The sequence below is a fragment of the Oreochromis aureus genome, linkage group 22, assembly GCF_013358895.1.
Source record: "Oreochromis aureus strain Israel breed Guangdong linkage group 22, ZZ_aureus, whole genome shotgun sequence".
Lineage (NCBI taxonomy): Eukaryota > Metazoa > Chordata > Actinopteri > Cichliformes > Cichlidae > Oreochromis > Oreochromis aureus.
In genome coordinates, this window is record NC_052962.1 from 12,596,156 (window position 1) to 12,610,721 (window position 14,566).

Consider the following 14,566-nt stretch of genomic DNA (forward strand, 5'->3'; position numbering starts at 1 on the left):
CCATCCACTCATCCATCCATCCATCCATCCATCCATCCACTCATCCATCCACTCATCCATCCATCCATCCAAACACCTGTACTGACTAGTTAAATAAACTAATCCTCCAATAACTTAATAATAATCTAATGGCAAATCTTAAATCTGTATTCATATGTCAAAATATGTTACATTTTATCCCCACCATGACAAAAGTGCACTGATAAAAGAGACATGATGCTTCTGAAAAACTTGAACACACGAAAATGAAAAAGGAAAACACTGAATTTAAATAACTTTTTTTTATTAGACAAATAAAATATTTTTGCATCCTATTGTATTCTGACTTGTTTAGGCAATTGTTTTCATCTGATTAATGTCTTTCTCTGGCTTCATCTTTTTCTTGCAGCGTACATAAACCAGCCTGCACAAGGCGTAGACAGGCACCACCAGACTGGGAATTCCTGCCAAAACAAAGATGACCACATTGATCCATGAAGGGTAAGGTACTGATGCCAGAGTTGGAAACTCCTCCTGCAAACCATAAAACAGCACAATGAGCAAACAAGCCGGCATGTTTTCATGACACTTTTAATCTTCAGCAGCTACTGCAAATATGTATAAAAAGTCAATGAGGGGCCCCTCCCCCACCCGAATTCCTCAGAATCAGCTGACTTTTTTGTACTACAATAAAAAAACATTTAAAGAAGCCATGTGCCACCTTGACAGTCATGATGTCATTAAAATAGGGGTTTTCCAGCTGGTCATCAATGACTTGTGAACCTCAGCTGGTGCCATAAGGTTAGGCTAGATAGGAATATAATTTGTTTGACTCAATCCCCCAACCCGACACGCCGATTAAACAGCTTGCAGCCAGAACCAGTGAAGTCTCTGTTTCAGCCGGCGTTGATGAAACCAGCAGGATGAGGCTGCCTGAACATTTTGAACCCAACAGGAGAGTCGAAGGAGTTTACAGCTATTGCAGCTTTGCAATAGCTGTAAACTCCCAGCTTCAATACATCAAAACAACCCGTAAACCTGTCCTGTTTTCTGACAATGAAAATCTGGACATTTTTTTATGTTATGGAGGTAAAAATTAAATTTCTTCATTAAATGTGGTAAAATTATTACCTAAAACAAAAACAGTTAATTCTGAGAGATAAGGTTGAACATTTTTTGTTTTGCTTTTTTTTCCAGATTAAAACAGATTTTTATATGAAGAGGTCTTTTAGTGATTTTATGTTTGTGAACTCACGTAGTCGGGGTCCCAGACTAAATAGGTGAGTTCTTGTTGGGCTTGAGTCACCAGGTAGAAAACTAAAATGACCAGGAGGATCAGAGGACTGGTGAATCTCAGGGAAATCTGCCAGAAGATGCAAGGCTTCTTTCCAATCATGAACTTGATGTCTTCATTGAACCTGTCACACAAGAGGGTTTTAATGAAATTAAACTTGAATCAATTCATGGAATTATAACTTTATTTAAATACAACAAAAAACTGAAAGAATAAAAAGTAATTAGACTCATATTAAAGTAGAACCAATATAAAGATCAGTAAACAGTAAAGTTAAAACCTGTAGAAGCAATGCGCACAGTGATTGCTTTAAAGGGACCTCTACAGTTTGCAGTGGTGGATGGACAAAGTTTCAAATGATGAGGTTAGCATGTGTACAAATGATCCCTGCTTCTACTCTAAAGAAAATGTCAGCGAGAAAGGATAACTATCATCTCAGGCACACGGCTCTGGCTGTGAGCAAAGAAACTCTACACACATCTTGTTCAAATGTTATGTTTAGGAGGGGAAGTCGGTCAGGAGAAAGTTGTTTTAAAGGGCATAAAAAGAGGGTGGGGCTGCACCAAAGACAAATATTGGCTGAATGAGAAATGCTTTTAAACTGTGGATTGTGCAAAGCTACAAACAATAAAAGTTGGAGCTGGAAATGAGAATAACATAGCCTCTTAAATATTTAATTGTTAGCCAACTGTGCTAAATGCACCAAATAAAGATTTATGACAGCCTGATTGTACAAGGTTATAGGACATTCTGTTCCTGATTTTACAGATTTGTGGCTACTTTATATAATACAATATTATCTAAAATTACATAAACTTTGTGCACTAACCTGTCAATGCCATAGATGTAAACAACAGCTATCATCTCAGTCAGGCCAATAGTCAGCAGTGGGATTGATCCAGCAAAGTTATCGAAGAGAGTTACCCAATAAAAGCCTGACTGCTGTGCAAACAGGAGGCAGATGATGAAGGATACAAGACATGTTATTCCTGAAAGACACAAAAACAAGGGCGCTTGTGTTAACATCAGGATCGCAGGCCGATCTGTCGATTGTTTAATCTTCGAAACAGAATACCTGTCAGTGCCTCTTGGGGCCATCTTTTGGGAAATAAATTCAAGTCTTTCAAAGGGACTACGACTCCTTCAATGTTGCCAAAAAGTGTTGAGAGTCCGAGGCACAGAAGCATGATAAAAAACAGGACAGACCAGGCTGGGGAACCCGGCATTTTGGTAATGGCCTCAGTGAAGACAATAAAGGCCAGACCTGTTCCCTCCACTCCCTGAACAAACACAATGCAGATTAGAATAAAAATGGGAAATGGGAGTTTGATAGATTTTCATTTAAATAGGCACCTCACTGAGGAGCTTCTGCATGTCACAGGTTTTAATGTCCAGTCCAAAAACAGTATCCGGATAGGAGCTGTTCAGATGATGAAGGGCTGCATTGTAGTTGCTGGCAGTGATGCTGTCCTCAGGGAGCTCAAATCCATTTAGTAACGTCCTGATGTTTCTAAGCAGGCATTACGGATGAGAATGGTAATTACAGGAGTGTACATTAGTTATGCAAATAACCTTTTTTAGATTTTTAACTAAAGATGAAAAAGAAAAAAAACATAAGAAAGTAAATTTAGGAATCTTGAATATTACAAATACTGACAAATCTAGGTCAGAAAAGGTAAGCCAATGTTGAAGGGTGTTAACACTGCATCCTATAAAAAAGCCACCAGATGGCGATAGCTGTGGCACTTTCTTTTATCATTTTGTTTTTTCCAATCAAGATCTCAATGATAAAAATGCTCAAATCTGGCTTCAAGTGGGACAGAATAAACCAGCAAGTAGCATCACAGTATCTAAGTCCATTTTTCATACATATACATATATACCAGTTAATAGTTTTTGTTGTGTTAAAGCACATGTGTTGGGGGTAGGGGTACTTAGACGTCACAGGGTTTTTTAAAGTCCTAGTCAGTAATTTTAGTGCCATTTACTAAAAATGATGTAGCAAACTCTTTCAAAGCCTTAAAATAAGCTTTACTCACTCACTGATACAGGTGTCATATTTGCCAGTGGCCCTGAAGCCAATGACGGTGTACGTGACTGTGGCAGCATAGATTGAGGTGAGGCCAGTTATAATAGTCAGGATCACCGCATCTTGCATGCAGTTGTTGCTTGGCGAAAGAAAGTAAAGATAAAAGTGAGTCGACTCTTTCTGTAATGGTCATGTAGTGATAATATATAAGCCTTTCTTTATAAGTCTTACTGGACAGGGTTGTAGCTTGAGAAGGAGATCAGGCCTCCCCATGCTAAACTAAAGGCATAAAAGACCTGGGCACCTGCATCCAACCAGGTTGTTGGGTTCATCAGCTCATCCACCTGTATGGGTGAGACACACAGTGTAATGTAGCTTTGTATTAAGACATTTATACAATGTTATATGATGTATATTTATGATAGAATTTGAAACACACACATCTGGTGTGAACAGGTACTTCACTCCGTTCATGGCTCCTTTAAGAGTCAATCCTCGGATCAGGAAGATGGCCAACACTACGTAAGGCAGGAGGGCTGTGACGTACACTGCCTGAGGTCATGAGAAAATATGAAAAATTGTCAAATGACAGCAATAAGACCGATTAAGTAATGCTTGTTTTTGAGAAAAAGTTCAGTAAACCTTTCCTGAAGTACTGATCCCCCGTATGTAGCAGATACAGACGACTGTCCAGGCAGCTAACAGACAGATCACTATGGGCCACTGCAGTCCTCCAGAGTCTGCTATTGAGGCAGAAGCATTCAGAGTGACTCTGTAAAAGTAATAATCCACTGTGGAGCTCTGCTGACACTCAGATATAAAGCCTGAAAAAAAGTCAACACTTGCGATCAGAGGTTGGAGACTAACAGATTTTAAGTATGTGCTTGTGTCTTTTTTCAGCTACCTGTTCGGTTGTCATTGAGAGGACACTGGGTCCAAGGCAGAGGGCCTTGAAAGGAATTAAAGAGATACCACATGATCCAGGCTATTAACGTGTTGTAGTACAGGCCAATCAATAAAGAGACCAGCATGGAAGCAATACCTGTAGGAAAGGATCATCATCAAACATCACACTTACACAGAAAGTTTTTAACAACTTTGTGTTCCTGTAGTACCGATAATTCTTCTATTTGTTCCTTTGGTATGTGGTTGTAGAGGCCGTTACTTACCAACACCAGTCAGATAGGGATTGATGGCCCTCCACACACCCACACTGCCTTTCCTGAGACGCTGGCCAATGCCAAACTCCAGCAGCAGAAGGGGCAATCCTTCTAGCACCAGCAGGATGATGTAGGGAATCAAAAAGGCACCTGGAACATGTTGATCAGCAGCACAATATCCCAGATACTTCAGTAGTGGAAGAAGGTTTGGATGTCAGATGCAATTTAAAATCTGAGATGAGCTGGTTTATCAGCTGTTCCATGGGTGAACATGGATATGATATACATGTTATATACATGTAATGGCTCTAAACATCCATTCAGAAAATCCCAGATAATTATGAGATCCCTTTGTTACATAGGCACCTATAAAAAATATATACACAAAGATAGATATCTCAAAGAGAGTGGGCGCACAGTTCATATTTTTAGCAGTGGTGTAGATTGGTGAGCTGCAACCAGCAGTTTAACAAAAAGTGGCAGTGGCTAAAAATGGCTTTTTTAAAAATGACCCCCCCCCTTTTTTTGTGGAAGACAATGTGTTTCTTCGTTACTGAAAATTGCTAGAGTGTGCATTAATTAGGCAGCCACCACCACACATGACTTTTGTACATGTGCAGAAGGGCAATTGTTGTTTAATGTTCAAGCAACAACACTGTTATCATAGATTAAACTCTTGATTCCTCAGATGGCATTACCATAGCAAGTACATCACACTGACAGCTTTTTTTTTCAGTTGTGGGCTATCAAGCTAAGACTGGTGGAGACAGAATCAAAGCTAGTATTGGTTTCTGTTTTCCATGAATTAAAAAACATTATTATTATTATTATTATTATTATTATTATTGCTTTTTTGAAGGAAAAGGTCACAGCTTAAAATAAAGCTCCTTTAATATACTGTATAATTTTTGCTTGAATTAAAACGTAGCTTTAATTTATCAAACATTATGTTTGCTGCCCAATAACGATCCTGGAGACAAGGAAGGCCCCACCCCCCTTTTCCTTTAGCCAGCTGTAAGGTTTTAAATCTTTTACCCTGGGCCTTTTACCTTCTCATATGTATCTTGACAACATTTTGTCCCATTCATTAAATTGTTTCTGGCTTATTTTTATTGGCAATGTTTGAAATAAATATAATAATTTAGCTTTGTTGTGATTCAGACACTTCCAAGTGTCAAGTATTAATTTCCAAAACTTCCACTAAGTTTCCTTGACACACAGATTTTGTAACTTTTAAAACTATTTTCTAATTCTTTCTAATTCAGGAAAATGTTTAAAAGACAAAAACAGCAACATACCCACAAACCTCTACAATAATGCAATAAAAAATGACAATACTGTAACTGGAGATAATAGAAATAATGGGATGCTTTAATGTTTCCTTTTAGACTTACCTCCTCCGTGGGTTTGACACAAGTAAGGGAATCGCCATACATTTCCAATCCCTATACAGAAGCCCACACATGTTAAAATGTACTGAACTTTGTTATCCCATTTGGGTCTGTCCCCATCTTCCTTTTCCATCCTTTCCAGGTCCTCATAGTTTGGGATCCTGAGATCCAGCCCTGGGTTGGGAAGAACCAGTCTCATGGTTGCCCAATGAAACAGAGATGTTACCCTATGGTTCTGGAAAGTCAAAGTGAGGGCTTATTATAGGCATAAGCCTGGGTTGAAACAATTTTATGATCTTTTGCTTTATCTGGTTCAATTCACTGATAAGCAAATGTGCACTCTGTGTCAGTACTGTGTAAGTCACAAAATTTAATCAAACATTAATCATAAACAATGGCATGGTAGCTCTCAATAATCCTCACAGTGTTTAATCCCATTTTGCAACTCAGTCACCCAGGAGAAGTCATATTGTTTCCAGGAGCTGATAAGGGAGTAAATGAACTTTGCAGGGAACTTTGATATGCAGCCTATTATGTGACGATGATAACTGAGTGCTCAGAGTTAATGGTGGAAGAATTCAAAGGGAGTCATGTGTGCTAGGAACAAGCTCTAAAACCAATGCAATTGAAAATGAGAGTTGAAACTGAAATGAGACCTCCTAGAACCCACCTGCTTAGAATCATGCCACCAGGTTCATACACATACACAAATAAAAAAAAAAACCCAAACAAACAAAAAATAGAAAGTGCATCATCTTCGGATATTCCATGGGCATCTCCAAGCCAATCATATCCCAGTAACTACAGAAGATAACAAGGTGATGCAGTGTCCCCATTTGCATAGGCCTCAACCCCCTAAGCCAGCTTGTCACTAAGAGTGTATACTGATTCAGGAGTAGAGCGACCATCAGCCACCTCCTGTACAAAGCTGACGTTAAGACGTATACCAGGAACAAGCAAGACATTGCCTTACTGATCCACTTCAAAAGGATCTAGAGTTGCAAAAACAGGAGATAGTGGACATAAAGAACAGCTACAACTACCTGTGTATCCCCCCGGCTGCTATGATCCAAGATAAAGACCCATGAAGGTCAGCCACAGCCAAACAGCTGTAGAAGGTAAGGGGCTGAGAAGCCAGCTCAACGATAGGAAGAGTGTGGGTGAAGATTAGTGAGGGTTAGAGACACAATCCAGAATGAAATACAGAGCATCCGCAAATACATCTGGAAGAAATGATCTGAAGACAGATGGTGATGAGGAAGTGTCATGGAAGACCAAGCCCTTCCTTGAGACATACCATCAACAGATAGATGAAGTGAATTTCGAAACCAAAGAGGCAGGAGTCTACCACAGCCAGCAGGACCCAAGCTGCAGGCTGTGCAAAGGTGTCCCTGAGACAGTCCAACATATAGTGGCAGGATGTAAAAGAAAGTTTGACTGAGTACATGAGAAGCACAACCAAGTGGCTAGGATAGTGTACATGAACATCTGTGCTGCATGTGGACAAGAAATTCCCCAGTCCTGATGGGAGAATCTATGAAAAGTATTTCAAAGCAACAGGAATTTGAGTTTTAGTCAGAGAAGCAGCTGCTGGCCGACCAACCATACATAGTAGTGCCTGACAAGAAGCAGGAGACCTCAGATGTGATAAATGAGGCAATCCTGGCATATGGCAACATCAGGAAGAAAAAGCACGACAACATAGAAGTACCAGGGGCTTCTACCCAAGAGTCCTGAATAATTTTAAAAAAGAAGAGGCATAATCATTCCAACATATTTTTAACCTGAGAAACCTCTAAAAGAAGGACCCTGTGAATTTCAGTTCACACTCAGTTCTGACCCCATCTTCCCAATATCACAGCAGAAAGTGAGACCCATCAGATCATTTTTTACAATCTGCTGCTGTCTAATGTTGGTGACACCCTTTGAACTGCTGTAGCTCACCTGCTCAAGGTTTGATTTGTTTTGTGTTCAGAGATCCTCTTTTGCATAACTTGACTGTAACGAGTGGCTGTTTGAGTTACTGTCACCTTCCTATTAGCTTGAAGAAATCTGGCTCTTGCAAAACAGGGAGAAAAGTCTGAGGTATGCCAAATTATACAAGAACTGAATTGAATCAAATTTTCAGTTCATCTGATTTTCATTATTTATGGAGAGGGTCATTGACAGGTACAACAGTGAGTGTTGACAACCATAAAACACAGTGGAGACTTTCAAGGAGAAAGTCCTTGAAAAATGCTCCTGCCCAGAAGGTTGGCTGTTTTGATGCTCAGCACTCAGGCAAAACTGATCTAACTATCAGCTGATCTGGTGTCTCTTTTAAAAGCTCGTTTATTTCAGATTTGTTCTTAAATGTTGTATTTTCCTAAATCAGCAATCCATGCATCCTTCCATCCATGTTATTAGTCAACTACTATCTATTATTTTAGCGTTTCTCCAATTAGCGTGCCTTCGTGAGACACATTCACAAAACTTTACCCTCCAGCTCGAGAGGTTGGTTCTAAACCATCTGCGCCCCCTGGTGAGGTCTTCATTGGATCCGCTGCAGTTTGCTTACCAGCCTGGCATTGGGGTGGAGGACGCCATCATCTACCTCCTGCACCGAGCTCTGACTCACCTGGAGAAGCCTGGAAGCACTGTGAGGATCATGTTCGTTGATTTCTCCAGTGCTTTCAACACCATCCAGCCACGACTTCTGAGAGACAAGCTGGAGCTATCGGGAGTGGACCACCACATGTCCCAGTGGATACTGGACTACCTCACAGAACGTCCACAGTATGTGAGGTCACAGGGCTGTGTCTCTGACACGCTGGTCTGCAGTACGGGGGCCCCACAGGGAACTGTGCTGGCACCGTTCCTCTTCACCCTCTACACTGCAGACTTCTCCATCAACTCCCCACGCTGCCACCTACAGAAGTTCTCTGACGACTCTGCCATAGTTGGCCTCATCACAGGTGAGGACGACTCAGAGTACAGACAGTGGACTCTGGACTTTGTAGATTGGTGTCAGCAGAACCACCTGCTGATCAACGCCGGGAAAACAAAGGAGTTGGTGGTGGACTTCCGGAGACGCAGACCCACCACACTGACACTGGTGAACATCCAGGGAGTGGACATTGAGATAGTGGACTCTTATAGGTACCTGGGTGTTCACCTGAATAATAAACTGGACTGGAGCCACAACACTGATGCTATTTACAGGAAGGGTCAGAGCAGACTCTACCTGCTGAGGCGGCTGAGGTCATCTGGAGTACAGGGAGCGCTTTTAAAGACCTTCTATGACTCTGTGGTGGCATCTGTCACTTTTTACAGTGTGGTATGTTGGAGCAGCAGTTTATCGGCAGCTGAGAGGAAGAGGTTGGATAAACTCATCAGGAAGGCCAGCTCTGTTCTGGGATGCACCATGGACCCAGTGCAGGTGGTGGGAGACAGAAGGACTCTGGCCAAAATAACATCTCTGATGGACAGAGTCTCCCACCCCATGCATGGAAATGTTGCTGAACTGCAGAGCTCCTTCAGTGACAGACTGCTGCATCCTCGATGCATGAAGGAGCGTTTCTGCAGGTCCTTCCTCCCTGCAGCTGTCAGACTGTACAATCAGAACTGCTCCCAACAAACATAGATGTTTACATCAGCGCTGTATCTGCAATCAGTGTTGGGAAGGTTACTTTTAAAATGTATTCCACTACAGAATACTGAATACATGCCCCAAAATGTATTCTGTAACGTATTCCGTTACGTTACTCAATGAGAGTAACGTATTCTGAATACTTTGGAATACTTAATATATTATCATGCTGTTTACAACTACATGAATGTCCTATTGCTGTGATTTATTACTGTTACTGAAGGTCCGCGGCTCCGAAACGTAGTAAAGGGACCTCTGGCTAATATGTCGGGTTCGTGTCGGGCTGGTAGCCGAAAACTAGCTTTACTTTGTTGTCTGGGTCAACTTTGCTTATGGGAGACAGAGAGGCGTTGAAAGGCTTCTCCAACGGAACTTATTTTTTCCGGAGGAAAACACGAACACGGTGTACAGTTGAGTCTTAATAGCTTACTTACAAATGGGCTCGTCAGGCACTCTTCTTGGCTGCTGTGGTTATTATTATATTTACATGCTTCCAGCTCCCGCTTTTTTGCTCCGTGACAGCTCGGACTTTTCCTTTCTCTCCCTCCCTCGCTCACAGACACATAACGGGTATGGTAGTCCATTCTCCCTGCAGCACGGACTACACTGCCCATCAGGCTACATGCTTTAGAGCTATGCCTGTAGCATTCTGCCTTTAGCTTAGCACAACAACAACAACAAAAAGCGCTCTCTCACCCAGGAAACACGCAGAGAGAGAGCGCGTCACCCTGTAACCATGGCAACCGTAACGCTGCCGCCTGGAACAACAGAACGTAGCTGTCAAACAAACCCAAACAATCCTGACCCGCGACAATATGAAACAGGGAAGTACCGCCGTGTATTCCATTTATTTCAACAAAGTAACTGTATTCTGAATACCACCTTTTTAAACGGTAACTGTAACGGAATACAGTTACTCATATTTTGTATTCTGAATACGTAACGGCGGTACATGTATTCCGTTACTCCCCAACACTGTCTGCAATAAGTTAATTAACCGATTCGCACTACAACCTGGTTTGCCTCTTATCTGTAGTTATTTATATTTAATTTAATAACTGTACAGTACTCTCTGTATATAGTAACCATTGTCCTTAATGTAAATATGTAAGAAAAATTGTGTATGTTTCTGTTCTGTGTCCTGTGTACTGTTTGTTTTTATATGTCTTTTTGGCTGCTGTTACAACCAAATTTCCCCTTGTGGGACAATTAAAGGATTATTCTATTCTATTCTATTCTTGTTGAGGCATCAGTTTTCACCGAGTCTGCATTTTATTTGAAAAAGATGTGAAACAACCAGTGTTGTAAGTTACATTTTGTTTAGGGTAATGTTCAAACACATTATTGTGGAATTTGCTTTCTAATTTGTAAAAGTTCAGTTCATAAATGTTAATTATACTGTCTGCAGTTGATCTTTTATTGTCCTTGTTATGATAATATCAAGTTCTCTTGCACAAATTTCTATTGGAATGATGATCATGATTTTAATGTAAAACATCAAAAGCAACTGATGATAAGTGGAAAATTAATCTGTCGTATTTTATGCATTGAAATCTTTGTTCAAAACTGGAGAAATTATAATGTTTCCCAAAAAAAGATAACAATAATTTCTTAGTTTATAAAAAAACGATTGCTGATTTATTTTCTATGAAAATTATAATTAGTTCAATTGACATGCTTAGATGACTTTCCTAAAGGCTTAATTGTTCATTTATAGCAAAGTCCTTGTATATATGTAAGGATTTCCTGTACATTTTAAAGTCATAACAATGTACTAAAAATTGATTAGCACTTTATATAGCACACTATTCTGTTGAAATATGTCACCTGGAGTGCAAACCCATACTCACTAAGCACCATTTAAAGCTTCAAAGCTGAACCATGCTGTTTTGGGTACAGTGATTATATAAGACTTTAGTCTATGGGCAAGTAAGTCCTGTGGAAATGTGTCTCGCTTTAATCATTATTTTTGTGAATCATTAAAGGAAAAGCTTGGCAGTTATCCAAGTGCCTAAAGAACCTAAAGAACAAGAGACAAAGTTCACCTGCAGCATATGTCACATTATTCACCGACATTATTGGTTCATTTTTAAATTTTTTTAAAGGAAATTCTCTTTCACAGATAAATAAAACATACATAAACACTTAATATCCTGTATAAATGTAGTTTGAGTTTGGAATTTCTTGTATTTCCTGCCAGGTTCTGAATCAAATCTTTAAGTTAAACTAAATTCTAGCACTACAAAAAAACCAAAAATAAAAACATGAAACTTATATAAGTGTGTTTGATCTGAATATGTTGATGAAAACATGTTCTAAGATTCCTGTTGTCTCTGATTTACCATTATGGAAATAACTGTAAAGATAGTAAAGGCCTACTGAGTAACTATTGACACTGATGCATCGCTTTTATGGCACATGGATACAGTAGGCAATACTAAAGTAATCCTGAAGCAATAATGAACTAGTGAGAAGCTGCTACATATGGAGTTGTAGATCTGTTGCTGCAGGTGTTCTACTAACCCTCCTCTGCACGTGTCCAAACCATCTCACCATTGTCTCTCTAACTTTGTATCCAAACTGCTTAACTTGAGCTGCCCCTCTAATATACTAATTTCTTACTACATGGGTGAGTAAACAACAACATCACTAAAACTTACTGATGAAACACTGGCCCCTAGTGGACAGATTAAAAACATTTCTTAATGATTCCAATAAGTACTTATAAAGAAATAACTACAGCTGGATTACATTTTATGAGTCTAAGGAAGGTGAATTATTCACAAAACACCTTTAACACTTAACTATGGATGGAGCTCTACAAAGTTATATTTTGCTATACCTGTTTATAGCATATTTCCCATAAAATAGGAAATAGGTGCAGTGATTTAATACAGCTCAGTATATACAGAAACATACATATCAGAAGCAGTCTTCAGAAAGACTTCTTGAAGGAAACTCAGAGCTCTTTTTTGGATGTTGGCTTTCTTTTGTTCTCTGTCAACATGATCCCACATGAGGTCCCGGCTCTGTGGAGGCCAATGCATGACAGAGTTTTCACTGTGTTTCACAGACACTTGCAGACATTTAGTGTTGTGCCTCTGTCCTGACCTCCTCCATACATGATGAGAATGATGTGACATGAAAATTTCAAATATGATTCATCAGTCAGCCTCACCCTTTTCTCCCCTTCCTTAAGAATGCATTTTTGACAGCCCCCCCCCTCACTGAGGCCATTATCTGATGAGGCTTCAGTAGATGGATCAATAGAAAAGCCAGACGCATTTCTCAGACTCTGTGTCGTGTGTTTGCTGGATTTTTTCCTAATTTCTTAAGCTGGGAAACACACTGGAAGCAATTTCCTTATCATCTCTATTAGAGAATACCAAACTAACAATCTGGTACAAAAAGAAAGAAAGCACTGGTTTGCTCAGCATGTTGACAGAATTATTTTCATGGTTAAGAAAAACAACTTCACAAAATATAACCAAGTCGAGAGCACTCGTGTGGAGGAAGGTGTACCACTATCAAAGTCTACAATGAAGAGACACCAATGTCATGAATGGAAATACAGCGAGTTTACAACAAGACGCAAAGCACTCAAAAAACATTTATGTGAACTTGCACAGTTCTGAAAAAAAAGAAAAGGAAAAGGTCTTTGGACAGAAAATACCCAGATTAACTTCTATTAGAATGATGGGAAAGGAAAAGCATGGAGAAAGAGATCTGAGGAATACCATAATGTCTGTCAAATATGGTGGAGATAATGTACTGTTGTACTGTACAGGATGATACTCTGTCCAGGTTCAACTAAATGTATGAACTTGAATGGGATTAAAAGAAAGAACCCTGCATACCAGCATGGAATAATACAGCCTCTTAATAATCTGCCATTAAGCTACAACATTAAAGCAGGATCTCTAAATATTTTAGAAGACCTGTTTTATTGTTTTCTCTGTATAACTGTTTTCTGTAGGATTGAGGAATCCTGTTAAAAGACAGATAACTCCATTGATCCATAACAGGCTCATACGCTTCATGAAAACACTAACCCCATGAGGCAAAGTCTTGCATGGAGATCCAGAACGATGGCAAATGATTAATCATTTTATATTTCTTCCATTTTTGAATGATTGCACCGACAGATGTCACCTTCTCACCAAGCTTCTTGCTGATGGTCTCGTAGCCCTGTACAGGTCGACAGTCGTGTTTGTCACGTTCTTCGACAGCGCTACATCACTGAATCTGATGTAGACTACCTGAGCTTATGACAAGCAAACAAATAAATGCTAGTGGAATAACTGGTGAGGGTAGTGTTAGTGGAAGTATTAAAATTTTGTAATCCATTTTTTTTTACAATGCCATACGATGACAACTTGTTTATATATGTGAGGAAGAAAGTTAAAAATAAATGTAAAAATGAAAGCTCAGTAACTTTTATGGTCAAATCAGCCTTCCTCATACTATAAAACTAACCAATTAGCTTTGCACAGCAATAAAATAACAATGTGTTTTCCTTATCTCCATATCCTTTCTATGAATAATGAACTTGTCAGAAAGCTGACGTTGCACCTTTGAAATACAGTATTAACCTTTCTACGCAAAATATTATATAATGTATAGTGTGCAAATTAAACAATTAAATTAAATCCACTAAATGAAACATGCTTGAAAAGCAGATGAAATCCCTTTAAGTAAATCCTGACAGTATAATTAGAAAAAGACCAGATGAGTATGACTTGTTTGGAGACGTTACCAGGAGAGAGCGTCTTCTCTCCACAAAGTACACGGCAGCATTGCTCAGGTTTGCTGAGTTGCACCTGAACAAACCACAAGCAATGACTTTAGAAAAGCCTATGAGGTCATTCTTGAAAATTATTAATATAACATGCTAGCAGATTCACTGGCAGTCACTTGAACCCAACAATGGATGACACATTAATCTCTTCTTTTAGCTGTTGTTGCAAAGACCAGGAATTATTTTTGGAAAGAATAATGATAAGGAAGTTCGTCATTCTCATGTTGGTGAAAAAACATTAACATTGCTGTGAAATTCTGTGACGTTCAAGATAAGTTCTGTGTACA

The 14,566-nt window shown here is 39.5% G+C and overlaps 1 protein-coding gene across 1 annotated transcript; it reads right to left on the reverse strand.

The window, feature by feature from the left end:
- Positions 1-312: 312 nt before the first annotated feature.
- LOC116320496 (sodium-dependent neutral amino acid transporter B(0)AT1-like) lies at positions 313-8,345 on the reverse strand. Its single transcript, XM_031740116.2, has 12 exons — positions 5,857-8,345; positions 4,472-4,612; positions 4,207-4,344; positions 3,945-4,126; positions 3,744-3,854; positions 3,534-3,646; positions 3,313-3,441; positions 2,627-2,783; positions 2,349-2,553; positions 2,103-2,262; positions 1,235-1,397; positions 313-513 (listed from the first exon to the last, which is right to left on the reverse strand). Exons 1-12 carry the CDS (start codon positions 6,050-6,052, stop codon positions 331-333), a joined length of 1,878 nt encoding a protein of 625 aa, XP_031595976.1. The 5' UTR covers positions 6,053-8,345; the 3' UTR covers positions 313-330.
- Positions 8,346-14,566: the final 6,221 nt, after the last annotated feature.